The 27983-nt window shown below is 35.8% G+C and overlaps 1 protein-coding gene across 3 annotated transcripts; it reads left to right on the top strand.

The window, feature by feature from the left end:
• The first annotated feature begins 3645 nt into the window (after positions 1 to 3645).
• On the top strand, positions 3646 to 27804 carry LOC129237202 (transmembrane protein 94). 3 transcript variants are annotated; one of them, XM_054871725.1, is made up of 10 exons: positions 3646 to 4067; positions 4243 to 4876; positions 5305 to 6031; positions 6117 to 6276; positions 11871 to 11967; positions 20483 to 21281; positions 21600 to 22846; positions 23986 to 24109; positions 25707 to 25956; positions 26038 to 27804. In XM_054871725.1, the coding sequence occupies exons 1-10, from the start codon at positions 3895 to 3897 to the stop codon at positions 26108 to 26110; spliced, it is 4284 nt and encodes a 1427-aa protein (XP_054727700.1). In that variant the 5' UTR covers positions 3646 to 3894; the 3' UTR covers positions 26111 to 27804. The 3 variants fall into 3 exon arrangements, with proteins under 3 accessions (XP_054727700.1, XP_054727698.1, XP_054727699.1); XM_054871723.1 differs by having other exon boundaries at positions 20483 to 22846; XM_054871724.1 differs by having other exon boundaries at positions 6117 to 6234; positions 20483 to 22846.
• The last annotated feature ends 179 nt before the right edge of the window (positions 27805 to 27983 follow it).

The following is a 27983-nucleotide window of genomic DNA, read 5'->3' on the forward strand; positions in this document are numbered from 1 at the left end:
GAACCACACATTCTGAGCATCGAACTAAGTATGAAATTTTTTTCTTTTAACCCGGTCACACCCTCTATCGCTGGGTATACGAGTACGAGCACTCAAATACAAGTATTCGTAGATTGTATGTACAATTTGTGGGAAAAAGAAATATGCGAGACAGGATTCAGGACTCAAGCACACCGTAAAATTGGGAATAGAGCGCGGAAAGACCAAAAAGAGAGGGAGAGGCAAAAACGTCAGAAAGTTATTGAACATTTTCATGTGAGAAAAGGTTGTATGCTCAATTTGTGCTTTTCTCGCTTTGTTTATGTGCTTGGCGAGTATCCTGATTTAATGATACAACAAACGTTGCTTGCTCTCAATAAAAACACTGCCAGTATAAGCTCGGTCGTTCTCGTTTTGAAATAAATTCGCCGCAATACTTAATATTCTGTTTATAGCTCATTAGGCATTAGTATTAGTTTCTGCAAAACGGGGCATCGTTTTGCACTCACACACACGCACATTGTTCACACTGATGACAGGAAGGAAACTTTGCCAAAGCCGGAAGTATGAATTCTCCTATCAAAGCGGCTCTTTGTAGTGCACTACACCACTTGTGTTGCGACCTGAAAAGTGGAGTAATTTAGTGTTGCTATGATTAGAAATTTGCAAAGAGTCTTGAATTAATAATTGTTTACCCTTTTTGTTCTGAAGGGTGTTTCAAGGGGAAAATAGCTAAAATTTTCAAACAAAAAAGTACCTTAAAAACGCCACATTTTTCGACGGTAAAAACAGAGTTGAAAAAATCTACGCATTAAAACCATTTCCCTTTCGGAGTCAGTTTAAAACTATAGGTCCCTCTATTTGGGGAACAACATCAAGACACCTACCACAAATAAGGGTAGGAACTCGGTCAAACACCTAACAGAAGCGTACGTGCGCATTATTTATTTATTTTTAACAGAGATTTAGAGAGGATGTTGAGGAATCTTTAGAACGTTTAAAATGCATGGGGCTCTGAAGGACGTCTCAAAATCGAATCTCCCAGCTCTGCTTAGATTCGCTAAATGCGTTGACTGCCTACATGAAGTCTACTTTCAGTATTCATAGAGGTCGGTCTCCATCTGGTATCGCTAGGGACCAAAAGGTCTATGCGTGGCTGGTGCCAACCAGGCAAACCTAACCTAAAAGAGATGTACGTGCTAAATATTTAAAAATTTAGACAGAGCTCGGAACCTTAAAATTCTGTATTCGAGAACACTTTGCTTGTATTTTATTTTTGCAAAATGTTCTGTTCGCCGAAAGCAACTCTGTAGTATGATACATCAGCTTTTTTGTGTGGACACTCATTTAATCTATTTATTTGTTTCAAGAAACAGAAAACGCAGAACGAATTTTTTTAATTTGTATTAAATTTTTTAGCGCTACTCGTTCATGAGCAATGAAATCAAATACAACTATTTTAACGAACTCGTGGGTACAAATAAACAAAAATCAGCTGAAAAACTCTCGCCAAGACTTTTTGTAGAGGGTAGAAAATGTCACCCATTCGCCTGGTCAGAGTACCACAGTTTGTAAATTTCACAGAAAAGTTTGAAAATTTAAAGAAAACGAAAATTATACAGCTCTTGTGCCCATTAACTTTAAACTGTGGAGAGTGGAGAGTGGCAGCCGTAGTAGCGACATGGTGAAAAGATTATTAGAGGTGTGCAGACCGTTATTCTGCTCTGAGCGAATTTGACAGAATCAGCTGATGGGCTAACGTCACTTGGACTGTGTTTACAAAAAACTGAGATTGTGTTGCTGATATACGAAAAAAACCAACCAATGACAATTCGTTGCAGTCTGAACAATGACTGATTGGACGAGTGTGTGATGCTTGTGAAATGATCGTGCAGAGTTCGGCTGCCGATCTCCTAAGTGACGTGCTGTCGAAGTTGCCCTCACAATTTTCCTTTTCACCATAGTTAAAGAGCAAACCTGGTAAATCTAACATTTTTGACTACAATCTATGTCCTGTGCACTACAACTCAAATTTTATCCCACATTTCGCATTCAATCAAATTTTGTAGTCTGATCAAAAATTGTGTATACTCACGATCAAAGAATGACCGAACTGCACTTCGGATTAAGTCGAAATGAACATTTTCGAGGGCCTAAGAGCATATCGGGATTTTTATCTTACTAGCAGCACTATCTATAGTAGGGCGAGTCGATTTAAAAATCGCTCTTTGCTCTGTGAAAATCGTATTCTAGGGATCAAAATGAGAAACTTTGCCGAAGGAACCATACCTCTATAACCAATTTAAAAATATCACCATTTTTGGCCTTTGCATGAAAAAATCAGCTAATGGCTATGTTTTTTCTTTATTTTTATTTATTTATAATAATATTTATTATTTATTTATAATAATATCTATTTTTTCTCTTAAGAAATTTATTTAGTCAGAACATATGTAAATGAAAAAATTAATTTAAGTGAGTTATAGAAAAGAAACTAAAAAGTTCGACCCAAATTGGGGGACATCAGAATTCGTTTTAGAGGTATGGTTCCTTCGGCAAAGTTTCTTATTTTGATCCCTGAATATGATTTTCATAGAGCAATGGGCGATTTTTTTGCCTCCCCACAAATCGACCCGGCCTAATCTATAGGTATAGATCTGACTTGAAGCACTGAACAATTACTCACCAGCTGCACTCGTTGAAGTAACAGACAGATATTTGAAAGCAATATTTTCCATTAGAAAATGCGGCGTTTGCTTAATTTTAAAGAGATTTTACTGAAACTAAAACAAAATAAATACATTTTTGGGCAAAATAATAAATATTTAGCCAAAGTTCGAATTTTTTTTGGCCGAGGGAGAACCGATATTAAACTGACCCTTCATGGCCGAAACCGAAGTTCAGTTATTTTCTACTAGTGCATGATGCCGCCACTCGAAATTTTTTATTCTATCACTCTTCACTTCTATTAAGGTCTGATGATGCAGTGTAAGTTCCCAATATTATAAGCAAATGCTCCCACAATTTAACCCGAATTATTTTACTTTTTCCAATAACTTCACTACCGAATTTTCCGACCCTTCTCTAAAGAGTTGTAAAAAAGGGAAAAGTGGTGATATTTTAATAACACCGAATTTGATATTTGAAACTTCTAAAACCGAAAGTAAAAATTATTCTTGGAAAAGAATAAAATCATAAGCTTTGCTTTATACTAAGTTATCAATATTTTAACTCGTTATACCTTCACTTAATTTTCATTTCCTTATAATTAGTAGCCTGCATTGCTTATAATGAAGGAAGTTACATGAAAATAATATGAAAATTCGAATGTGTGACATTTCAACAATATTTTGAAAACATCGATTGAGAAAAACAAAACTAGCTAATGCTGTTCCTTTTTTTGTTTCAACAAAATTTGTGTAATATTCCGAGCTATCCTCGAACTCAAGAGCATTAAACTCGTAATACATTTTCAAAAATACAAAGTAAATATATATATTGATCACAGCACTATGCGCCCAAACACGGCGTGTACCCGTAATCATAATAATAATAATATTTACCGCTCGAAAAATTCACCATAGAAATCGCTGCCAATTATTCACCACGATGTTACCTGGCAACTCTGAATTAGTGATAAGAGAACGCTACCAGCTGATTAATATTGCAATGACGTTTGGGAAGCCCATTGACTTTAATTTGTTCTCATCACTTATCGTGAGCGAATTTCAAGTTATTTGTGTTTGGAAAAGGAGTGCAAAAGTAAATTGCCGAAAAATGCGCTAACAAATGCAATCACAGTAAAGTATGTGACTGATAAAAAAGGCCAAAGACCACAGCAAAACAAACGAAAAAGGAATTCCAGTTTGCAGCAGCGTTCAATGTAAACGCTAGGCAAATCAGATAGTAGAAACGATGTCCGGGAAGTTACAACGAAATGCGGCAATTGAAAACGCCAATGCGACCGGTGAAGGAACTTCCCATGAGAAACTCAATTATGGCCTAACTACTCGAGTTGCATTAGCGCGTCTGCACGATGATATCGAAAAATTGTTGCGTGAGCATGAGGCCACCTACGCCAAGGAGAGGTAAGTGGCAAAGCAGTATATATGCATGTACTTGTGTGTATGTATACATGTGTGACTTAGTCTAGTCTAGTCAAGAGTGTTATTTATGTATGTACATATTGTTATACTGTTTGCATACTTAATTATTAATAATATTTGGACTCATTCCAAATTTGCTTGTTGTTGTTCATTGCAGCTTCTATCGGAGACTGCGTTCAGCGTTCGTAAAGCCCAGCGATACACCATTGGGATGGCCTGCAATCACTGCCACACTATTCACCATGATTGCTCTACTAATTGGCGACGCGTATCTGGCTGCGATCTGTGTTGCGGCTATCTTATCATTAGATTTGTGCGTGGTGGTGCGCGAGAACAATTTACGTCGCACCGAAATCTACCGCAAGACACGTCAGGCACTCGCCGATATAAAACTCGCTGAACGGGATCTATGTGGCGAATGGCAACCATGCAATTATCCACATATTTGTTGTCCAATTTCGCCATGCGTGTCGTTGCAGTGGACGTATCGCGATGGTAATATTGTGAATCTTCCGTGGGCGCTCCTAGTGCGGGGCGATCACATAGTGCTGCGACCGGGTCATATCACTCCCGGTCCATGTACGGAAGTGAATGGCAAGCGCACATTTGAAATGCATGAAATATATGGCCCAACACAGGTGAATGATCCGCCAGTGCGTCCATTGGCGAGAGCACCGCTACCCGATTTGGTGTGCAGCTTACAGACGACACCGTTTTTGGATAATTTGCGTGTCATTTTGGAGAACGCTTTAAAACGACCATCGACGATTTACAATCAGCAGCGGTATTTGGTGGGTAGATTAAATAATATTTTCGGGTTATTTTGTGCAAATGTGATAATTAAATTACGGCAAATTACTTATGACAACTGCAAATAACTCGACGAAAAAGATTTGAAGTGAATATTCAGTTGACGTTGGCTTAGAGCTATTCAAATTAGTCAATTACTTCTTAGACGGCTTCAAAGAACACCAGTGGCAATATTTTATTTAAGAGAATAATAACTTCAATTCAATCTGCATTCCTGGGTAGTCAATTTTCAATCAGAGGATCGCCTTTGAATTATTTATAAATACAAAAAACAAATATTTTTATTATTTATTTGCACTTCACGGCCTTATATTTTTTATACATATTTAATTGCTATTTATTTAAAAAAATCTATTTGTTATTTTCTTATCCCGTAAATAAATAAATAATAATTTTTCATAACCTGCAGCTGGTGACGAAATACATCCAACAATGGGGCTTCATATGTGCTCTTTGTTTAACACTTTTCGCCGGCTTACTACGCATAAATGGCTTGAGCAGCTCGCCCAGTGCTGGGCGCTATTCCGACGAACAGCATTACTGGAAATATGTTTTTCTGGAGACCCCAGCTGCCGCGGTAATACCACTACTTCCACTCATTTTCCCCATCATGTGGATATCGATGAATTTGTGGGGTGTTGCCAGACTACAGTGTTTTCTCAAAATACCACAAGTGCTTATCACTAAGGACTCCGAAAAGTCTTTCGAAGAAGACTTGGACACTCCCACCTTTGACTATGAGAATATTTCGTTACTACGTTCAAATGTCTTCCGCAATTGGTGGCAGCTATGGAATGGTGATAGTGAATTGCTACCGCGTTCATCGAATTTGGTACAAGTTTTGGGTTCCATCACTGCCCTTTGTTGCATAGATAAGAAAGGCATACTTTCATGGCCAAATCCGACGGCTGAAAAAGTGTTCTTTTTACATGACACCGACGACGAACACTTAGATGAGCGCAGCACTAGTTGTTCGACGTTGAATACGGAGAGCAATCGAACGAGTCAGGCCGAAAGCAAAGATGGCGGCATTGTGGCCGAAGTTCTGGATCTTACACATGATCAGCATTGCCCGTTCCGTTTGGAGTTCGACGATCATGAGTGGAAGGCGCATATTAAATCTCTTAAACCATTAGGTGCGTACATATACATACATACATATGTGCCTAAAACAGACAAATTGGTATTATGAATTTCTATTATGCAATTAACTATTTTCAGGTCTCGCAATACTACTAAACACGTGCTCGCCCTTGACACACGCACATTACGCGCAATTCTGTGGGCATGTAACCGCTGTGGCAATGTTGGATAAAGATTTAGTGCCCGTCACAAATCGGTATGCCATCGTTGACTCCAGTTTGACTAGCTTTTTGCATGGGTACGTAGTTCATTTTCGATGCTTGCCTTTTCTTTTGGTTGAATATTTTTGGTTTTACTATTGGAATAATTTTAATTTTTTCATATATTTATCTACAATTATGAACGAATTTTCTTCTAAACTCTATTCTATGACCAAATTTAATTTTCTCGATTTTTTATTACATTCAAATCACTTTGTATTTTGCACAAATATTAAGCGAAAAAATTACAGCATCAGTTGTAAAGCAAAAAAAAAAAAACAAAAAAAAAAAAGAAACGCAAAATTCCAAATTATCAAAAACAAATTTTCTATGCGCACTGTAATAAGGCAAACAGCAAAAATCGTGCTACATACTGCCTCTTAATGAGCCTGCATACTCACATATGTACATACGAGTATATGTAAACCGAATTGAATCACTGCATAATTATGTGAGAGCGCAATAGTAAGAATTATTTGAATTCATGTAAGATGCGAAGCTATTTTCTACTGCACTACACTAACGCGCTTAACCATGAAACAACAGTAACAAAACGAAAAAAAAAAAACAAATTACAACAATTTTGGTTTTTGAATTATTACCTTTTTCAATTACTTTGTATACGCGTTTAATTACTAATTTGCATAGGAATTTGTTTTTATTAACGAAAAAACTTTTGTACTCATACAAAAAGCTACGCTGAAGTCTTTAACGCAACAACAACAGGTTTACTTGCACCGAATATAACCTAACTTTTTCATATACAATTTATAAATAGCTTTTTGTGTTATTAAGAAATTAAATATTGAGCATGGAATTTTTCAAAATTTTCAAATTTGCACACTTTACTTTGTACCTACGTAAACCTTTCTGGCGTAAATAATTGCTTCCTATATTCAATAGTTAGTTTTGTAATAACTTCTTTTACTTCTTTCATTTTATAATTTCGTTTATGTATCGGGTGTTTTTTTAGGAGCTTGAGAACTTAAAATGATAATACGAAATAGATACATTGTTGGCATGAATTATATTATTTTTTTTTATTAATTTTTCTTATTTACTTATTTTATTAATTTGTTTTATTAAATTTTTATCTTTTTTCTTAACTTTCTTTTATTAATTTCTTTATTTAAATTCTCTTAATTTACTTGCTTATTTAATTTTTTTTATAAAATTTTTTTGTTTATTATTTTTTTGTTATTTACCTTTCTTTTATTAATTTTTTATTTTTTTCATGTTATATAATTTTTATTTTTTTTTTATACTTATTTATTTTTTTATTAACTTTTTTTACTGTTTTTACGAAATTTTTATTTAATTTAATTGTATTTTATGTTTTTTGTATTTATTTATTTTTTTCGTTATTTTATTGTTCTTATAAAAGGTTTATTTAATTTTATGTATTTTTTATACATTTTTTTTATTAGTTTTTTATATTTACTTTTTTATTAATTTGTTTTATTAAATTTTTTTCTTTTTTTCTTAACTTTCTTTTATTATTTTTTTTTATTTACTTTCTTTTTTATTATATAGTTTTTTATTAATTTTTTTTTTATATTTATTTATCTTTTTTATTAACTTTTTTTATTGTTTTATCAAATTTTTATTGAATTTAATTTATTTTTTTTATTAGATTTTACAATTGTTTTTATTAGTTTTTTAAATTTATTAATTTGTTTTATTAGATTTTTTTCTTTTCTCTTAACTTTCTTTTATTAATTTTTTTATTTAATTTATTTATTTATTTTAATTAAATTAAATTTATTTTTTATTTTATGTTTTTTGTACTTTTTTGCATTAACTTATTTTACTGTTTTTATCAAATTTTTATTTAATCTTATTTGTTTTTTTTTATTAATTATTTTTTTGTATTTACTTTTTTATTAATTTGTTTTATTCTTTTTCTTATATACATATATGTATATAATTGGCACGTATACCCTCCTCCTCCTATTTGTGGTGTGCGTCTTGATGTTGTTCCACAAATGGAGGGACCTACAGTTTCAAGCCGACTCCGAACGGCAGATATTTTTATGAGGAGCTTTTTCATGGCAGAAATACACTCAGAGGTTTGCCATTGCCTGCCGAGGGGCGACCGCTATTAGAAAAATGTTTTTCTTAATTTTGGTGTTTTCACCGAGATTCGAACCAACGTTCTCTCTGTGAATTCCGAGTGGTAGTCACGCACCAACTACGGCGGTCGCCGCTTTTTCTTAACTTTCTTTTTTTTATTTACTTTTTATATTATATAATTTTTTATTCATTTTTTTTTTATTTATTTTTTTTTATGAACTTTTTTATTGTTTTTATCAAATTTTTATTTAATTTAATTTATATTTTTATTATTTTTATTTAATTTTTTTATTATGTTTTTTAATTTTTTTTATTACTTTTTTGTTAATTTTCTTTTTTTATTAATTTGTTTTATTTTTTTTTTCCTTTTTTTAACTTTCTTTTATTAATTTTTTTTTATTTTATTTCTTTTTAATATATTTAATTATTTATTTATTTTTATGTTATTTTTTTTTAATTAACTTTCTTTTTATTTATTTATTTTTGTATTTATTTTTATAAACTTTTTTAGTTAAAATTGTTTTGTTTCGTTATTTATTTTTATTTTTTTTACTTGTTTTTATCAATTTTTTATTTATTTTTTTTTGTTTTACTTCTTTTTTCTTACTATTTTTTATTTAATATTTTGTTATATATTTTTTTTTATAATTTACATAATATTTTTTTTGTTTTTACTTTTTATTTATGTTATATACAATATTTTTACTTATTATTTTTATCAATTTTTAATATTTTGATTTACTTGGTGTTATTTTTTTTTATTTAATTTATTTTTAATTTTTTTTATTTATTTTTTGTTATTTTTTTATTTAATTTATTTTTAATTTTTTTGATTTATTTATATATTTTTTTATATTGATTTATCTTGTCGGCCTTGCCTTTCAGGTACATGGTCCATTCGTTCAGACAATTTTTGGCCGTATGACGTCAATGGTGGCTTGAATATTGCAATAAATCGATTGTTAATTGCACTGTATGGAAAGTTGCGCTGTCTTCTTGAGATCAAATGTCAATGTTTAGCTGATTAATTTTTGGAAACGAAAATTCAGTCATCATGACTCGATAGCGCTCGCCATTCACCGTAACGGCAGCTCCTTCCTCATTTCGGAAGAAATAAGCACCGATGAGGTCGCCAGTACTCTATGAATTGTTCGCGACTTATTTTATTTACTTATTTTTCAAATATTTTTTTTTTTTTTCAAAATAAATTTCCACAATTTGGAATCGTGTTCTGGCGTTAAACGATTCATGATGACTTGTCAAACCTTACTGAACAAAAATGTCAACACAGTTTGCCATTCTCAGCTATCAAACCATAGTTAAAAATATCGATAATTCTCATGCAGACAAAAAAAACACCTGATACAATTATTATTTTATTGTAGCTTATTTATGTTTTCTATATTATTTGTAAATATGCAACAATACTGTACGTATGCATATAGGTATGTACTTTTATATACAAGGGACGCACAAAGTCTTGACACACGATTAGGCCGAACTTCTGCACCAATTTCTCAAATGCGTTTTTATGTTGACTTGACCTGAAGTTTGATTTCGGCTGTAACTATCATATTGGTTTTTATGAGAAATTTTTCGTAGCAGAAATACACTCGGAGGTTTGCTATTCCCTCTCGATAGGCGACCGCTATGTACTACAGCGGTTAGTGCAGCGACATTTTGCCAGGTTTTTTTTATATATATATAACTTTGTTTTTACTTTTTTGTTTATATACAACAAAAATCATTTAACTCAAGGTTTCACAAATTCAACAAATTTTCATGAAAATTTCAAACTTTTTTATCAGAGTTTTTAGAAGTTCAAGGTAAGCTATAAAAAAGCAAAAACAATTCTGCGTGTTAATTTTGATAATTCCTTTTGTTCCTTACAATAAACATGAATTATTTCAACATGAAACCTTTGCATGTGAGACCTTTTCATGAAGATTAAAGCCTTTTTTATCGAGTTTACTATAAATTGCTGTCAATGTGGTCCCGCAAATTTAGGAGAAATAGAAATGTCCATACTTAACCTTCCGTAGGGCGACCGACTTTTTCGACTTTGGACATGTATTTAATGTATTTCTATTATAGCTAACCATCCAAAGTCTTTTAGCACGGTTTGTTGTCTGTGTAATTGAATGCATTTCGGAAATTAGACCATTGATTGATCGCAAGGCTGTATATACATATGTATGTATATACTACAAACACCGAACAATCTTCAACTGTAAGAGTGACCAAAACCCAGCAAGAATTCTCCGCTGAAACTGTATGAACAGGAAGAAGAATTTACTCGAGGATTTACTCAAATAGTAAAAATTAGTCAAGGGCTGAAAATTACCTTGAGATGTAAAATGGTATATGGCCTCCAAGGATGATAGATTTACAAGGTTTGGCCAATAACTATGGTGAAAACGAAAATTGTATGAGGGACTTCGGCTGCCACGTCATGTGGGATTTGGCAGCCCAATTCTGCACGATCATTTCACTTGAATTCACACACTCGTTCTATTAGTCGTTGTTCAGACGGCAATGAAGTGAAATTGTGTTGATTTTTTTCGTATACCCTAACAGAATCTTAGTTGTTTCTTAAACAAACGGCTTCATGACCCCAATTCAGCTTATCAGCTGATTCTGTCAAACTCGCTGAGAGCCGGATAACGGTCTGTTATTGGCCACACCTACTTAATTATTTTCATCATGTATGGCCTCGACCTCGTTTATTCTCCTCATCGACTTTGGCGAATTTTCGTTTCCGCATAAAACATAAAGTCCTTCTCATGCGAATCCGTTCTGATAGGTCCAACTGTGCTTAAATTACTTATCCAGAATGAAACCGTCTCCCAAATAAATATATATATATATTTTTTTTTTTTCAAAATTTTTTTGTTTGTTTTTACTTTTCGACTTGATACACTTCTAGCGCTAATTGCACAATCATTTATTGGCTTGTTCCTAAATTCCGTGTTGTTTCTCTATTGGCTTTCGGTGCTAAATTGTTACTATGTATTTTACTATATTTGTGTCTTTAAAATTGTACAAGGTGGCACAAAACTAATCAGCCTGACTTGACCTATACAGCTACAGTATGCAAGCAAACAAGCAATGGAGCGCGGAAAAATGTCCATCGTTCAAAATTAGTTTTATAGTTTATTTAGTAAAAGAGTTATTAAAAAAAAAAGATTGGTTGATTAATTTTGCGCCACCTGTGTTATCACATATTGGACTTGCATACTTATACAAATCGCCATACAAAATCCATTTGTGATCATAGCTTCGTATTATGCCCGTCGACTATCTAAGTGTTTGTGTATTTACAAATTTTTACATGAAAACATTTACTTTTTATAGTTTGTTTTATTTTTTAATTATACTAGTACACTAATTTTACTTTTCACGCTGTTCCATGTACTCATGTATAGTAAACATCTATTAAGACATATTTCAATGCTTAAACCTACTGCTCATCACTTCACATGCAACAACAAAAAAATCAAAATATTCAAATCAGTTACTAATTTCTAATTTTATACATACAACTTGAATTGGCGGTCAGACGTTGTCTCTGTGAATTGGCCAAACAAATCGGTTTTACCGATCACGCCACAGATCGTTTTTCGCTCGAGGGTCAGCTTGCTTCCTATAGGCATTTGGTGAGTAGCGACTTTCTTTTTTAATGAATTATAAATAAGAAGTATGGAAGAGTCTAAGTTAGGGTGCATGTTTTAATTTTAAGTAAATCTTTCTTTTTAAATAATGTGCGTTGCACCATCCATTCCCCAAAATTATATGCTAGTCGTGTTATTTGCCCTGGTCTCATTGCTTATCTGTGCTGCCTTAGGGCAGAAATCGCTTTTTTTTGTAACTGTAAAATTACCGCGATATGACCGGTGGGTGCAGTTTTTCACCGACTTCTCCCACTTTAAATTGCAGCTAACTTCATTTGAAAAGTAACTCGTTAAAATCTTAAATGTATGGGAGATGGGCGTGATTTTTGTCAGCGTTGAATAAGTTTCAGCTTTGAGTAAGAATGAATGAAATAGTTTTTGCTGTATTAAGAACATTTTGGAAGGCGACAAAGCGGTCTTCGTGTTGCGCATACAGCTGCTCTATGCCTATGAGGGTTTTTGTTTTTATAAGTACAACATTTGGAATATCGCCTGGTGGGCGAGAAATTTTATAAATTTGAGATATTATTATAATGAGATATATATTAAAATAAAATAATTCTTATATAACACATGGGCTGAAAAGTCCCGGGCCTAACAAAAAAAACACTTTTTTTTGTTCAAAATTTGCTTTATTCATCAATGTAATTTCCATTAAGGGGTTCCAGTGGTCTAAAGCTCGAAAATTTAGGCTATTTCAGGAAGTGTAAAAAAGTGGAAAACGCTGCTGCAGAAATAAACATTGTTCATGGAGAGGATACCGTGAATGTAAAGACTGCGCAAAAGTGGTTTTCAAAATTCCGAAGTGGTAACTGCGACGTGGAGGATGCCCCGCGCGCTGGTCGTCCTGAAGTCTTTAACTCCAACGCCTTGCTCGAACTCGTGGAAGCTGAGCCAAATTTGACAGTCGATATGCTAGCTCAGAGGTTAAATTCATCTCATGGAACAGTTCACAGGCACCTGGTTCAGTTGGGAAAGGTTTCAAAGCTGGGAAAATGGGTTCCGCATAGACTTTCCGTCGCCAGCCTTCAGCAGAGAGTAAATGTGTGTTCTCAGCTGCTGCAACGGCTTGAAAATGAAAGTTTTTTGAACCGTATCGTTACTGGTGATGAAAAATGGGTCCTTTACAATAATCATGTTCGCAAACGCCAATGGTTTGATAAAGATGAAACACCAGAACTGACCCCTAGAAATGGCCTTCACCCCAAGAAGATTCTCCTGTCTATTTGGTGGGATATGCCCGGTATTGTTTATTATGAACTTCTGGAGCCAAACCAGACGATAACTGCTGATTATTATTCCCATCAGCTATCAAACCTGAATGAGGGAGGCACTAAACAAAAAATTACCGTCTTTAGGGAATAGACGCAAAATTTTGTTCCACCACGACAACGCAGGACCTCATACCGTAAGGCAATTAGGCAAGCTGAACGAGCTCGGATGGGAGCTTTTCCGTGGACTTCAATCCCGTATGAGTAACAAGAACTACTCCTCAAAAGACGCTATAAAAAGAGATATCGAACCGTATTTTGGTTCCAAGGGCAAACAATTATTTGAGCAGGGAATTAAAAATTTGCCTAAACGTTGGGAAGACATTGTAAATAATGAAGGAAAATATATTATTGATTAATAATACTTTAAACATATTTTTTATTAAATTTAAAACCACCTTTAAAAAACGCACGAACTTATGGACAGACCTGATAGAACAAAAAAAAAATTGACAAAATGGCGCGGTTTTGAATTTGACACTCTAAAAATCGGTGTTTTTCAGTTGTTTATAAAAAAATACGAAATAATAGAAATAATAATATGATGCTAGTACGGGCGATAGTCATTGAACATATTAAAATTTCAGACGATTCGGTTGAATAGTGTTGTTTTTTTTTTGGTTTGATAACACCAGGCCGAAAAAAGTTGATTCGAGATAAATGAGTTTAAAGCTTAAAGTACAGGAGCGCGCGGACCGCTCTCTACCTAGCTAATGGGCTGTAGAAGCTATAATATTGGGAAGTTCCGCATGAAAATTTCACAATATATTCTTAAGATGCTCTACTTCCGAAATATCGAAAAAACAAAAAATCAATTTTTTGAAATTTCTAGACCAGCGGGTCCCCTTAAGAACAACACAATCATTCCAGCGCTGCTCTAACATTTCAAACCCATTTTGAAGAACGATTTATCTTTTGCCTCAAAATAGGCCTCAGTTTCAGCGATAACCTCCTCATTCGAGCGAAATTTCGTACCGACAAGCATTTTTTTAGGTCTGCGAACAGCCAGTAGTCGCTGTGAGCCAAATCTGGCGAATATGGTGGATGTGGGAGCAATTAGAAGTTCAATTCATGTAGTTTTGCTATGGCGTTCATTGACTTGTGACTAACTTATTTGTGGTCAACAATGACCACTTTGAACAAAGCTTTCACATAGTCAAATGCTCATGCAATATAAAGCCAATGCGGTCTTTTGATATCTTCAGGATGTCAGCCAACTCATGCATCTTCACTTTCGACCATTCAAAACGATTTATTGGATTTTTGTTATGTTTTCTGGTATTACCGCCTCATTTGGACGTGCTTTGCATTGTGCATCATCGGTGTCTCTACGACGACTCACAACTAACAACTGCCTTTTTAAGGTTAATACTAACTAAAAAAGAGATAAATGCAATAAAACTATGTGTTCGGCCCGGCTCTTTTTAGCCCATGTGTTAGTACCATAAAATATTTTATAAAAATTCCGAATCAAAATATTACCAAAACATCAAATGAGCTACTTTTGTGCGTACATAAAAATATATGCATAAATATTTGCACATATCTATGTACGTTTACCGTACGATAGCTTTCTGAGCGGACAAAAATCAAAAATTCGGTTGTTCCAAGTATAGACGTTTTTGGTATCAAGATGATAGATTACCAGGATTGGCCAATCAGCTATGGGGAAAAACGAAATTGAGGAAGTAACTTCGGCTGTCACGTCACCGAGCACTCGGCAGCATAACTTCTGCCCGTTCATTTCACGTATTCACACACTCTTTCAATCAGTCGTTAGCGAAGTGATATTGTGTTGATTTAGTTCGTATATCACCAACACAATCTCAGTTTTTCGTAAGCAAACCGTTGTCTTGACCCCGATGACGTGAACCAATCAGCAGGTTTTTTCAACCATCTGCATTTTTTCAACATGTTTTTGCTATTGTTGGAATGCTTCAAATGTTGAATATTTTTCTTAGTCTTAATTTCATCGCAAAATTGAAAGCTATCAAAAAGACAAATTAGGTTAGTGGACTAGAGTATTATGGAAAAACTTTTATCTAAACCCCACATTTCCTTATTTTTGCCCACTTTTTATATCTGGTCATACCACTGCGATTTACTTACTTTTTCTTTTTACTCTGTACGAACAAAATCATTGGTGCTCGCCTCTCGACGCGATGATTTACCTATTCTCTTCGTCTCACACTTATTAATTTTACTATTTATTTAAATTCATTTATGTAAAATACACAAGCATTTTATGTGTTCTTTTTCTTAATACAGGGTGGCTGATGAATTTTGCTACATTAAGAAACTCAAATAACTTTTTTTTTAGTGTATGGAATTCATTTATTTATTTTTTCAAATTTTATTAAATGTAGCTTAACTAGTTTTAAAAATAATTGAATTTAAATGCCCCCATGCTCGTTGACACAAGTGCGGCATCTTAGTAAAAAGTTGTTCATTGCTGCTTTGAGAGTTGCGACAGGAATAGCCGCAATTGTTGCCCGAATGGATTGTTTTAGTTCATCCAAATTTGTTGGCTTTGTTTTATAAACTTCTTGTTTACATAAACCCCACAAGAAAAAGTCAGGTGCAGTAAGGTCAGGCGACCTGGGGGGCCAACGAAATTCGGAGTTTCTTGAAATCAGTTTATTGGGAAATTTTCGTCGCAACTCTGTCATAACAGTCTGGGCTATGTGAGACGTTGCCCCATCTTGTTGAAACCACACAGAGTTGAAAGGAATTCTCTTTCGGCGTAGTTCTGGATAGAAAAATTCTTTCAGCATTTTCAAATAACGGTCTCCAGTAACCGTAACGGTGTGACCATTTTCTTCAAAAAAATAAGGCCCGACAATACAGCGTGAAGAAACCGCACACCACACTGTCACGCGAAGAGGATGCAATTCCGTCTCGTGGAGTATCTGTGGGTTAGAAGTACTCCATATTCGACAATTTTGTTTGTTCACATTGCCGTTTAAATCGAAATGGGCCTCATCAGACATGAAAAGGCAGTTTAACATGTTTTGGTCTTCTTCCACCATTTGCAGGATCTTCTGGCAAAATTCCAAGCGAATCGGCAAGTCTGCTGCATTCAGTTTGTTAACCATTTGAATTTTGTAGGGAAATAAGTCTAAATCTTTGTGCATTATTGTTTGCAAAGACTGTCGGCTGACACCAAGTTGAGCAGATAAGCTTCTTGTTGAAACCCTTGGATTGCTTTGTATAGCTGCAGCTACAGCAGCGATCGTTTCCTCCGTCCGAACTGGTGGGTTTCGATGATAAGGCCTTCTTGCGACTGTTCCTTGCTCAGCAAAATTATTCACCAGTCTCATTATGGTCCATCTGCTCGGGGGATCGCCGCCAAACATCCGCCTGTACTCTCTCTGTACCAAAACTACGGACTCCAGTGCGTGATAGCGGCGGACTATCCAAATTCTTGTTTGCGTGTCCCAGTTATCCATTTTAATAAATTTTAAAGATCAATCTGCAAATTAAAACAAAAATGGAACAGATAACTTAAAAAGAAAAAAAGTATTATATGACGTACTCGGCAGTCATTTTTGAAGTGAAAACTTCTTTAGAATCGTTGGGAGTGATTTGGGAAAAAGTGAAACGAAAAAAGCGACCAACTTGGCTACGAAGCGTTATATTATATGTTGATATAAACGTAGCGACGAACTAAATAAAAATAACTTTTATTTTTTCTTGTGATTCGAACCAAGGATTTTGGATCGGAAGCTCACATTGCTAGTCGCTCGGCTACCGCGTCATGCTGTAGGTGCTGGCCTAAAAGTTATTTAGTTACGAAGCGTTATATTATATGTTGATATAAACGTAGCGACGAACTAAATAACTTTTAGGCCAGCGCCGACAGCATGGCGCGGTAGCCGAGCGACTAGCAATGTGAGCTTCAGATCCAAAATCCTTGGTTCGAATCACAAGAAAAAAATTTTTTTTAAACAGATATTTTATTTTATTTTATGATATGTTTATGAGGAGCTTTTTTTCATGGCAGAAATACACTCGGTGTTTTGCCATTGCCTGCTGAGGGGTGAGCGCTATTAGAAAAATAATTTTCCTGAATTTTGGTGTTTTCACCGAGATTCGAACTGACGTTCTCTCTGTGAATTCTGAATAGTAGTCACGCACCAACCCATTCGGCTACGGCGTTTGTTTAATTTTACTGATGCAAAAATGAGGGAAAATATTTGAATAAAGTTTGCTTACTGTTTACACATTTTCCAAAGGTGACGGAGAACCAAAAAAAAAGTCGATTTTCAAACAAATATGAGTGCATATGTGTAATTGTGTTAGAGTTTCGGTCACGCCCCAGCAAAACCTGCGTGCATATGTGTTTGTAACATTCAAAAAAATGTAATTGTGTTAGAGTTTCGGTCACGCAGGTTTTGCTGGGGACGCTCATAATAGCAACCGCGTGTGTATTTTTATATTCGTAAATATTTTCATTTTTAAATATTTACCGCAATTATGCCGAAAAACAATGCAGAAAAGTGTCGTGAATATCGACAGAAAAAAAATCAATAAATTAAATAAAGTATACACCAGAAGTATCGCGGATACTTAGAAAAGATTACGATAAAGTTCCAATGATTTTAAGTGGCGATTTTAACGTAAATTTTGCATTAGACACAGCGGTTCCTTCAATTGACTTTCTCAATACAACATTCAATTTAAAAATGTATAACAATCGCACTGAACCGACAACACGATCAAAAACAACAATTGACGCGGTATTTCAAAGATATGTTGATAACATCGAAACCAAAGCATTTGTATCATATTTTAGCTATCATAAGCCACTCGTATCATTTGTTGAAATTGAAAACATTGAGGATGAATAATAATAAAATGAAGAAAATAAAATATGAACTTTATAGCAATATTATAATGAACCTATAATTATCCCGCCCCTAATGCTGCTTTCGTCTCATTCTCTCTCAGTTTGTCTTACGGAAGGTTTCACTTCTATCCCGTCTAACCGTTAGACTGGTATTTATTTTGTTTTTTTTTTAATAGTTGTATTATGCATCAAATATAGTGGCAAATATTTGCAAAAATTTTGTAGATTATGCAAGATTGTAAATTGATAAAAAAAAGTGAAACATTTAAAATAAAAATTTTCAACTTTCAAATTTCATAAAAAAAATAGAAAAATGCGGCAACGGGTTTTAATTAAAATTCCTAGAAAAAATGTTGGCATGCAGTTTTGTAGCTCATTAACTTCTAGTACAGGGTCTGGCACTCGAAGTGTAACTAATTAAAAAAAACCATACATTTAGTTTGGAAAATTACTTTTATTCAATTCAAAGTAAAAAATGTGTGGAAATAATACGAAATTAAGAATCATTTTGCTTTTGCTCGATATGACCACCTTTTACCTTGACTATGGCCTTGAGACGGTCCAGAAACGAATCGCAAGCTGTCCGAATGTGACTTTCAGGTATTTTGGCCACTCGCGGACAATGACTTCTTTCAGCGCCTCGAGACTTATGAGTCTTTTAGTTCGGTCTTTGCTCTTCAAAATGGCCCAAGGAGAATAATGCTCTGAATTCGCGTCTGGTGAATTTGAGAGCGATTGTGTGGGCGTTATGAAGTTCGTAACGCTGTTTTTTAACCATTCTTGGTACACTCGAGCTTTGTGAGACGGTGCCGAGTCATGTTCAAACGTCCATGGTCTGCCACCGAAATATTTGTCTGCCCACGGCTTCAAAGCAGCTTCCAGAATACTTTCCCGCTAATATTTCACATTTACCTTGACACCAGGTTCGATGAAAACGATTTGAGAGCGCCCATCTGTGATTACAGCGGCCCAAGTCAGGGGTGCTGCCTCCTGCTGGCCAATCGATGACTCAAATTCTCGTATGAACGGTCAGTCAAATAAACATTTTGGGAGTTTGCGAATTGTGCAATTTGAAAATCTTTCTCGTCAGAAAACACAATGTTCGGAAATTGACCGCTTTAGGCCAAGCGAAGCAACTCCTTCGCTTTCTTAAGTCAGACTCGTTCCTGCTTTGGTGTGAGATCATACGCCTTTTGGGTCTTGTAACACTTGACTTTGAGATCATTTTCAGTATGCGGCGGATGCTACAGTCAGATATTGGCACTTCGTCGGGGATTTCGCTCAAGTCACTTCTTCATTTTTTTTTGTACCATTTCACGTGACGTTGCGGTCTTTTGATGACCACCTCCATGACGTTTTGCGATGCTACCATATGAGTAATGGTGCGATAAAAAAAAACTTTATTTATATTAAGGTGCTCGAGCTCACGAACAAGCGCTGATGATGATATCCAGCCGAATATAATGCAATCACACTATTGCGTTTGAAATCCATTAGTGATTTTCTTTTTTCGCGTTTACTCTCCGCTTCCGTGTGCTTGTAAACAATACTCTGGACTGTCATTTAGCCAACTAACAGAAAGCTGATGCCCGTGCATCAGCTGCGCGAGCGATCGGAAGTTGGTTACACTTCGAGTGCCGGACCCTGTACAAAAAGTCCAAGTTTAAAGTTGCTGAAAAATTACATTTTTTTATAATTTCTTTCCTTGAAGGTGATGCGTGTATTCTCTAAATAAAACGAAATGCATTTGAACAGAGGCATTCCGCTAGCCACCCGGAATGTTTTGGTGTACAATCGGTCGTTTTGTAGAAAAAATGTCATAATTAAAAAAAAAGAAAATATGCAGCTTTGTCGGAGGCTACATACTCTATGTTGTGTAAAAAATTCATAATCGATATTTGTATTTTAACAGTTTCTCATTGGAATATAGACGTAGTAGGATTTATAGCAGCTATTTCGTGAAACCTTTTTCAAGAAATCAATTATAAGCCAGTTCGCCACAAACTGAGAAAATTGTGTACCTCGAAAGCTTTTGTGGTTCTTTCTTCAATTTTTATTTCAAATCAATCCAAGAATGATGAATACAATTCGTTTCTCAATTCAGTATTCAATTCGCCTTCAAATCAATCAATATCAAGTACAAATATTCGCCGCTTCTTAAACTCCGGCTGAAGTTATAATTTTAGGCTGAGTAGAAGAAGTGGTAATCTCCGAAAAAGCAGCTATAATTTTTTTTACCATAGAAATATAAATTGGCCTTGAGCTCACAAAACCAAAATTAATATTTAAAATTATTAAACCGTAGTAAAAAGAAAAATGTGAAACACAAATATAATATAATCTCTATTATTTTTCTATTTCTCACTTTTGCCTTTTGCAGCAACCGGAGGTAGTTCGCCGTGACATACGCTTCGCGCGGCAACTCCAACTTTCATCCAAAGTGAAGGTGCCTTTTCCACACTCATTGTCGGTTGTGATGCGCGAAAACCCTGGTGGCTACCTTTCGCTCTTCACGCAAGGCACCGCCGACATAATAATGGATTTTTGTGATGATTTCTGGGATGGCAAAGATTTGCGCCCACTGTCGGCACAGGATCGCAAAAAAGCGCTCGATTTCTATCAACGCAGCGCACTCACCGCCTACTGCACGGCCTTTTCATATCGCCCACTTCGTCATGGCATCAATGGTGCGCTAAGTGGCGCAAAACACACAGGCGGTCCCATCGCTTACCTCGAGTTACCACCCGAGTCAAAAATACGTATGCAACATGTAGATCGTGCGCATTGCGACTTTGAGAGTGGGCATGGTCATGCCAAATTGAGTCACAGCATCAGCACCGATTCGCTGCTATTCTCCGAGAGCAAAGACGATGACATTAACGATGTGGATGGTTGTTTTGAGATGCAATGCCATCAGGTGTTCATTGGTATGGTTACGATGCAGTACCAGGCCCAGACCGATATTGTGCAGCTGGTGGAGCGACTGGAACGCGCTTGCATACGATTCGTGCATTTCAGTAAGGAAAATGAGCTACGCTCGCGTGTGTTCTCGGAAAAAATGGGCCTTGAATCGGGTTGGAATTGTCATATATCGTTGTTGAACGAAGCAGACGATAAGGCATCGACGAATACTGGCGCCGCCGCAAACGCAAATGCTGAAAAAGCTAACAACATTAGTGGTACGTCAGCGACAGGGCAAACGCCCATGCGCTCTGGTAACAAAGATGCGCATACTAATATTGCGAACAATCATGATCACACAACAGCCATTATCACCATAAACAACAACAACACTGCCACAAGCACCATCAATTCGACCACCACTGCCATTACTAGTAATAATACTTCATTGCCTCATAATGTTGAAAACATGAATCAGTGTAGCAGCACCATGCACCCCAACACAACCATCAGCAACCAAAACAACAACAACAACAGTAGTATTAGTAGCACGCATCACACTCATCAAACGCACCTAAATACATCGAACATTGCAGGAGGTGTTGGAGGCGCTGGCAACGACGCCGATGACGAGGGTAGCGACTTGCATCGACTGCTGCCGCCACCCAATCTCGAGTCTTCCAAAACGCTTAGCTCATCAGCTCCTGGCGCAATCTCCAATCCCGACGACTACAATGCGGTGCAGCTCAGCTCAACGCCGACATCTCGTCGCAGTAGCGCCAGCTATGGTGATGGTAATGGCAAAGAGCAATCCTCGCACTTAGTTGGGGATGGCGGGGTCGACGCAGAAGTAGCGCAAGCTAGCAAAGCTACTGCCGATGCTGCTGCAGAGGAAAACCGCCAATCAGAGGATTCCGCCATGGATGAAAACTGTCGCTCCATGAGCATCATAACAGAAAGCACCGAACAAAGTGCTCCGGTACACTTTGATATGTCGAATCGTGCCAAATTGCCGCGTGGCATCGAGAATATACGTCCACATTTGGAGCAAGTCGATAATGTACCGTTGCAAGTGTCACTTTTCACCGACTGCTCGCCCGAAGCGACACGTCAAATGCTCGACATTATGCAGTCGTATGGAGAGATTGTCGTCTGCCTCGGCTCTTCGGCAAGCAATTCAAATGCGAAAATCTTCTTGCAGGCCGATTGCAGCATTGCTGTTGAACCACTATATCCGCAAGTTTGCCAAGATATTGCTGCATTCACGGAGAGCAATTTGACTAATAATAAATTACGCCTGCTACGCCTTAAAAAAGATCTCAATGGCGAGGAGAAGTATGGCAGTCATGAGCCCTACACCACCGAAGAATTGCTCGAGAGCGGCTTCTATGGCAATGACGAGCCACAAATGCGTCCAATGCAAGCATCTGGCAACACCCTGTCGCCCGTCTATCTCAGCCGACTACTGAATTCGTTGGCCTGTTCAATATCCGTGTGTCGTGACGAGCCTTTGTCACTGGTGGCCATTATCGAGCTATCGCGTCGTTTCTCTTCAGGGCTCTGGAATTGTATACAATATTGGGCTTGCTGTGCTGGCGCACTTTCCGTAATTAACATATTGAGCGCCTGCCTTTCATTGCCACCGCTACTGACGCCGCTCATGGTTATCTACTTGATGAGCATACCGGTGCCGCTGATTGCTCTAGCGCTGGCGCACATCGATATTGATCCGAAGATTATGAACCGCGCAACTGGCAAGAAACAAACTGAGTATGACACGCAAGTTTTTGGTTTTGTGCTTTGGTGTTACGGCTGTAAATTTATCGCGCCTATTTTGGTATTGGTGAGTACGTATGCAAGTTAAGATGAGTTTTAGATGTAAGAATTTTCGAGAGAGTTTTGTAAATTTTGGCCCACGAGGCATCAGCGACTCAATCCATATGTTGGGTGTTCTTACGATTTCATTCGCCTTCAGCGCACTTCTACAACTCCTAACAGACATATAAAATATTACAATCATGCCAAGGTATTACCTCAGCTGTTCATCAATAGAAATTTACAGATTTTTTTAATTCTAAACGTTCCTACGACAGCCGGATTTACGTTACTCTTACGCCATGGGTGCTGTCGGTTCATCAGCATTCCAGAAAGTTGTATAACGCATTGTATAGAATGTTACAACAACACACATCAAGAAGCAGAACTCCATACGCTGACATATCATTGAATCAAAATTCATATAATTAAAACAATTTAAATTGAAGGTGTCTGAGTTCCTCTCGAAAATATAAAGTAAGGGTTTTCCCAAGAATGATAGAAAGATGATATTCTTTCCATCATGGGGTTTTCCAATAACAGGTGTTAGGTGCTAAACAGGAGAGATGATTAACGATTTTTTGTGGCTAGAATTGGATGGTATTGATCTGAACAACAGGTATTTACAACAAGACGGTGCTACGTGCCACACAAGCAACGAAACCATTGATCTTTTACGGGAAAAGTTTCCGGACCGTGTTGTCTCTCGAAGAGGTGATCACAATTGGCCACCGAGATCTAGTGATTTAACCCCTTGTGACTTTTTTCTTTGGGGTCACGTGAAAGAGAAGGTCTACGCGAAGAGTCCAGAGTCGATTCAAGACCTCAAAGAAGGAATTCGTGAGGCTATCGAGGACAAAGGGCAGCCACTTTGCAATTCGGTTAAGGAAAATTTCATGAAAGGATATTTTCCTGTAAGCGTGGTCGTTTGGTGGCACACCTTCCTCTTTATAATGAAATAAACATCCGATCATTTATATTAAAAAATAGCATTTTTCTTTGAATATCAAAATAACACCTCTTATTGGAAAACCCTTTATTTAAGGGCCCGAACTACTGGTCAGGGCCACCCGAAATTATAAATTATACGCAAAGAAAATGCCATCTGCCCTAATTACTTTTTATACGCTAATGCTTTTACTTTTTATTACTTCTATTCGAAAACAGGTTTTGGCCTATTGTACATTTATGGCCCATCCCATCGAGCTCATGGACATTGACGAAGAAAAATTTCATATAAATCTGCATATTGCGCGCATTTTTTCATTTCTTGGCATTTTAGTGCATTTTGGTAAGCATACAGTTTTTTAAATACAATTTTTATTTTTTTTTTTCATTTTTTTTTATTTATTAATTATAGTATATACATACATACCTACATATCTGTATCAGACTATATAATTTTCGTATATATTTTAACATTTAAATAAAATTCTAATAAAATCTTTTTTTTTAACATTTTTTTTAATAATTTTTTTTTTAACTAATTATTTTTTCCAATTAAAAATTAATTTTTTTTTTAATATTAAATTTATATTTTTTAATTACTATATACAGCGGCGGTCAAAATTTTAGTAGTGCACATACGTAAAATGGAATGGGTTAAAAAAGTGCGTGTCATCGCTTTTATAAAAAATTTGATTTTTCCCCTCTTATTGCCACAATGTCAATCGAAACAAATCCCAAAAAAATCCATGCGCTCTTTACAGCTTTCCATAGTTGGGTTTTGGGTTTATGTCTGGTGACTGTAGCGGCCATTCCATTACGTTGATCTGACTCTCCTCAAACCATTTCGTCTCTGGCATATCGCAGCATGATGTCTTGAGTATATCAACATATGAAGCGCCAGTCATCATTTCCTTAACCCAATGAATGAGTCGCACGCCTAGCCAAGAAAAGCATGCCCAGACCATAATGCTAGAACCAACATGCTTTATTGCTTTTGTTGTATACTTCGGCTGGTATTCGGTGTTAGGTGGTCGTCTTACATATTGGCGCGATCCCTTTCCACCATACAAGCCAATCTACGACTCGTCCGACCATAAAATGTTGCGCCATTTGGTCGAAGGCCGATTTATATGTTCTTTGGCGAAACGAAGTCTCTTTTCTACATGCGTTTTTGTCAACAACGGTACTTTTCTTGAACTGTGGGCAGCCAGGTCGTGGTCACGCAAACGCCGACGAACAGTCTCAACGTCCGAAGACACTTTTAAGGCATCTTTTATCTCAGTAGCAGACGCAAATGGAAACTGCTTTGAATATCTGACGATAGACTTAACTTCTCTTGCCGACACTGCTAGCTTTCTTCCACGCTTTTTGCTACGCTTGGTTTGTACTTGATGGCATTACGTACCATTGTTGATGAGCAACCAATGATATTTTGCACTTCCACATGCGTTTTTCCATCAGCAATCAATTTTTTTATGAGGGCGCGTTTCTCGGGTGTGCAATTTTTCCTTCTGGACATTACTGAATGAAGAATATGGTAATAAAAAATTAGCCATTAGCTACACTATATCATTTAAATAAACTTATCTCACCGTTTTTTTTTTTTTTTAATTTTCACAAAGATAGTCGCGATAATATTAATTTTTCACGCACTACTAAGATTTTGACAGACTAAAAGCCGTTGCAACTAAAATTTCATTCAAAATTAACGAAACCAACAGGTTAAGTTTAACAAGTGATTGCATAACTTGAAGCCGGCTTCTTAAACGGATTTTACAGTGGATGGCGGAAAATTTTTGTGATAAAAAAAACGTGGCCACTTCAATATAATGAGCCATAAGCACTACTGAGATTTTGACTGCAACTGTACATACATACATACATACGAGTACATATCTATATTAGACTATATAATTTTGGTATATATTTTAACATTTCAGTGGTAATTTCTGGCTGCTTCGTGCATCGCGATCACTCGCTGTGGCAGCGCAATCCCTTCCGCAATCGCATTTGGGCTTTCACCTGCGGTTGTACACTGCTCGTGCACGCCGTCATATGCTCGGTGCAGATATTGCTGCACGACACCTACTACCACGAGGCATGTGGCATGTGGCCAGCAATAGTTTTTCTCTACTGTGGCAGTTTTATAAGTCTGATTATCACAGAAATTTGCAAGTGGCAAGAGATTAAGTGAGTTTCTTTTTTATTGGTTACTATTTAGAATTTTATTGATTGTATCTTATATTGAATATCTTTTCTCGTTTGCATCAGAGTAAACACACGTTATCAACGCCGTGCGAGGCTGGACTTTGGCACCAAATTGGGCATGAATTCACCGTTTTAAAATTGCGACTGATCATAAGCATTGAGTATTCAAAAATCTAAAGAGACTAATTTCGTTATCAAAGAAATAAAAATAAAACGATGCAAGAAGCGCATTAAAAAGACCATAAATTTACGAAAAATCAAAAACTATAATACAATTTAAAAAAAATTACTACCCTTGTACACATGTGTGCGCGGCTATAAAAAATATATTTAAATATAACAAAAATGATGAGCAATTCAAGGCCTAATGTATGGGCTGCAGAAAAAAAAAATCAAAGAAGATTAAAAAAAATTTGCTTGTACTTACATTTGTGCCGCATGCGGAATGCGAATGCGCCGCTGACAATGTCCATCTAACAACATTCTCTAATGAATAGCAAAATGCATTTACAAATATGACTTTACGTAGAAGAAAAAAAAATGTATGGTTTTTGAAAACCTTTAATGCCGAAAAGCGATATTCAATTGACATTAAAAATTAAACCAATTAAGGGGACAGATACCTGTAAACGGCCATATTCTTTCCTGATTTTCATTAAAATTATTTAATATGAAGAATACACTATATTATTTTTTCTAAATTGACATACAGTATATTTCTACTTTAAAATAATATAATATAATTTTTTTTCTTTATTTTAATCATTTAAAATGGCGGATGTACACTAAATTCTTCCAGGACGGTCGACGCGGGACTTCTCAATCCGCGGGCATTGTAGCATCGCCGTTTTTTTGTTTATTAATGTCATAATTTCGATATGAATTAACAATAAATGACAAAAAAAAAATTCGCGGAATAAAATGCTTAAAAAAAATGAATTTTTGGGCGAATTTCCCTACTATTTTTGCTTCGAAAAAATCATTACTTCGAAAAATGCTCGAAAATTTGAAGCGCATAGAAAGTAATATCATAAAAAAATTTCATGGAGATCGCTTAATAACTTTTCAAGTTATCGTGTACGCCAATTCGAAAAAATATAGTTTTGAGAAAAACGCGTCTAAAGTTTGAATACAACGTAACTGTACCTCTCCCAGCGCTCGAACGCAAAGAATAGAGTCGTCATGGTTGACGATCTTTAATATAAGAAATACTTAAATTTACGTTCTAAAAATTGTTTGACATATTCTTAAAGGATTATATTAACATTTTATGAAAAAAATAATTTTTTTTTCGAAATTTTACAGGTATCTGTCCCCTTAAAAATGCCATCAAATAGCTAATAATGTCGACTGAACATCTCACGTTATTTGAAAAAGCGTTTTTTCTGTTTTTTTTTCTACATACTAAAATATTTCCTTAACGATTTTCGGTAACTCAGCGCGCATTCGCCTTTGGCTGCACATAAAACTTCATAGCATCTAAGTTTGTAGTTGTTAGTGTGTACATTCTTCACATTATGTACACGTTTTTTGTAACCAATCGAGTTTATGTTCTTATTTTTGTATCGTATTGTACATATACATGAAAAATATTTAACTAAAAAGTGTTTATGAATTTTTCGCTTTATAGTACTAACAAAACCTATTTGTAAAGTTTTAAGTGTTTTATGAACTCAAACTTGCTTTGTGGCAAGCAAACAAAAAATGCAAAAAATTAACATTTATCAATTTTTTATGAATTGTTCCTTTTTTGTGCGGGTGACCCAAATATGGTCGCAACACGAATTTAACGAAGAAAGAAAAAAATTATTATAAATAACTTAACCAAAATGATGTATTTTTCTTTCAAATACTAGGTGATGAAGTTACAAGGTGCATTCATTATAGGCCTAAACCAGCAGCAATGTTTTGTACGTTTGATTGTCACGGTGAAGTATAACACCAAGGCGAATTGAGTGCCATCGGTGGCTTCGCCCCAAAATAGGTACTTTATTTTTCGCGGTTTTGAC

This window comes from Anastrepha obliqua, chromosome 2, assembly GCF_027943255.1.
Source record: "Anastrepha obliqua isolate idAnaObli1 chromosome 2, idAnaObli1_1.0, whole genome shotgun sequence".
Classification (NCBI taxonomy): Eukaryota; Metazoa; Arthropoda; class Insecta; order Diptera; family Tephritidae; genus Anastrepha; species Anastrepha obliqua.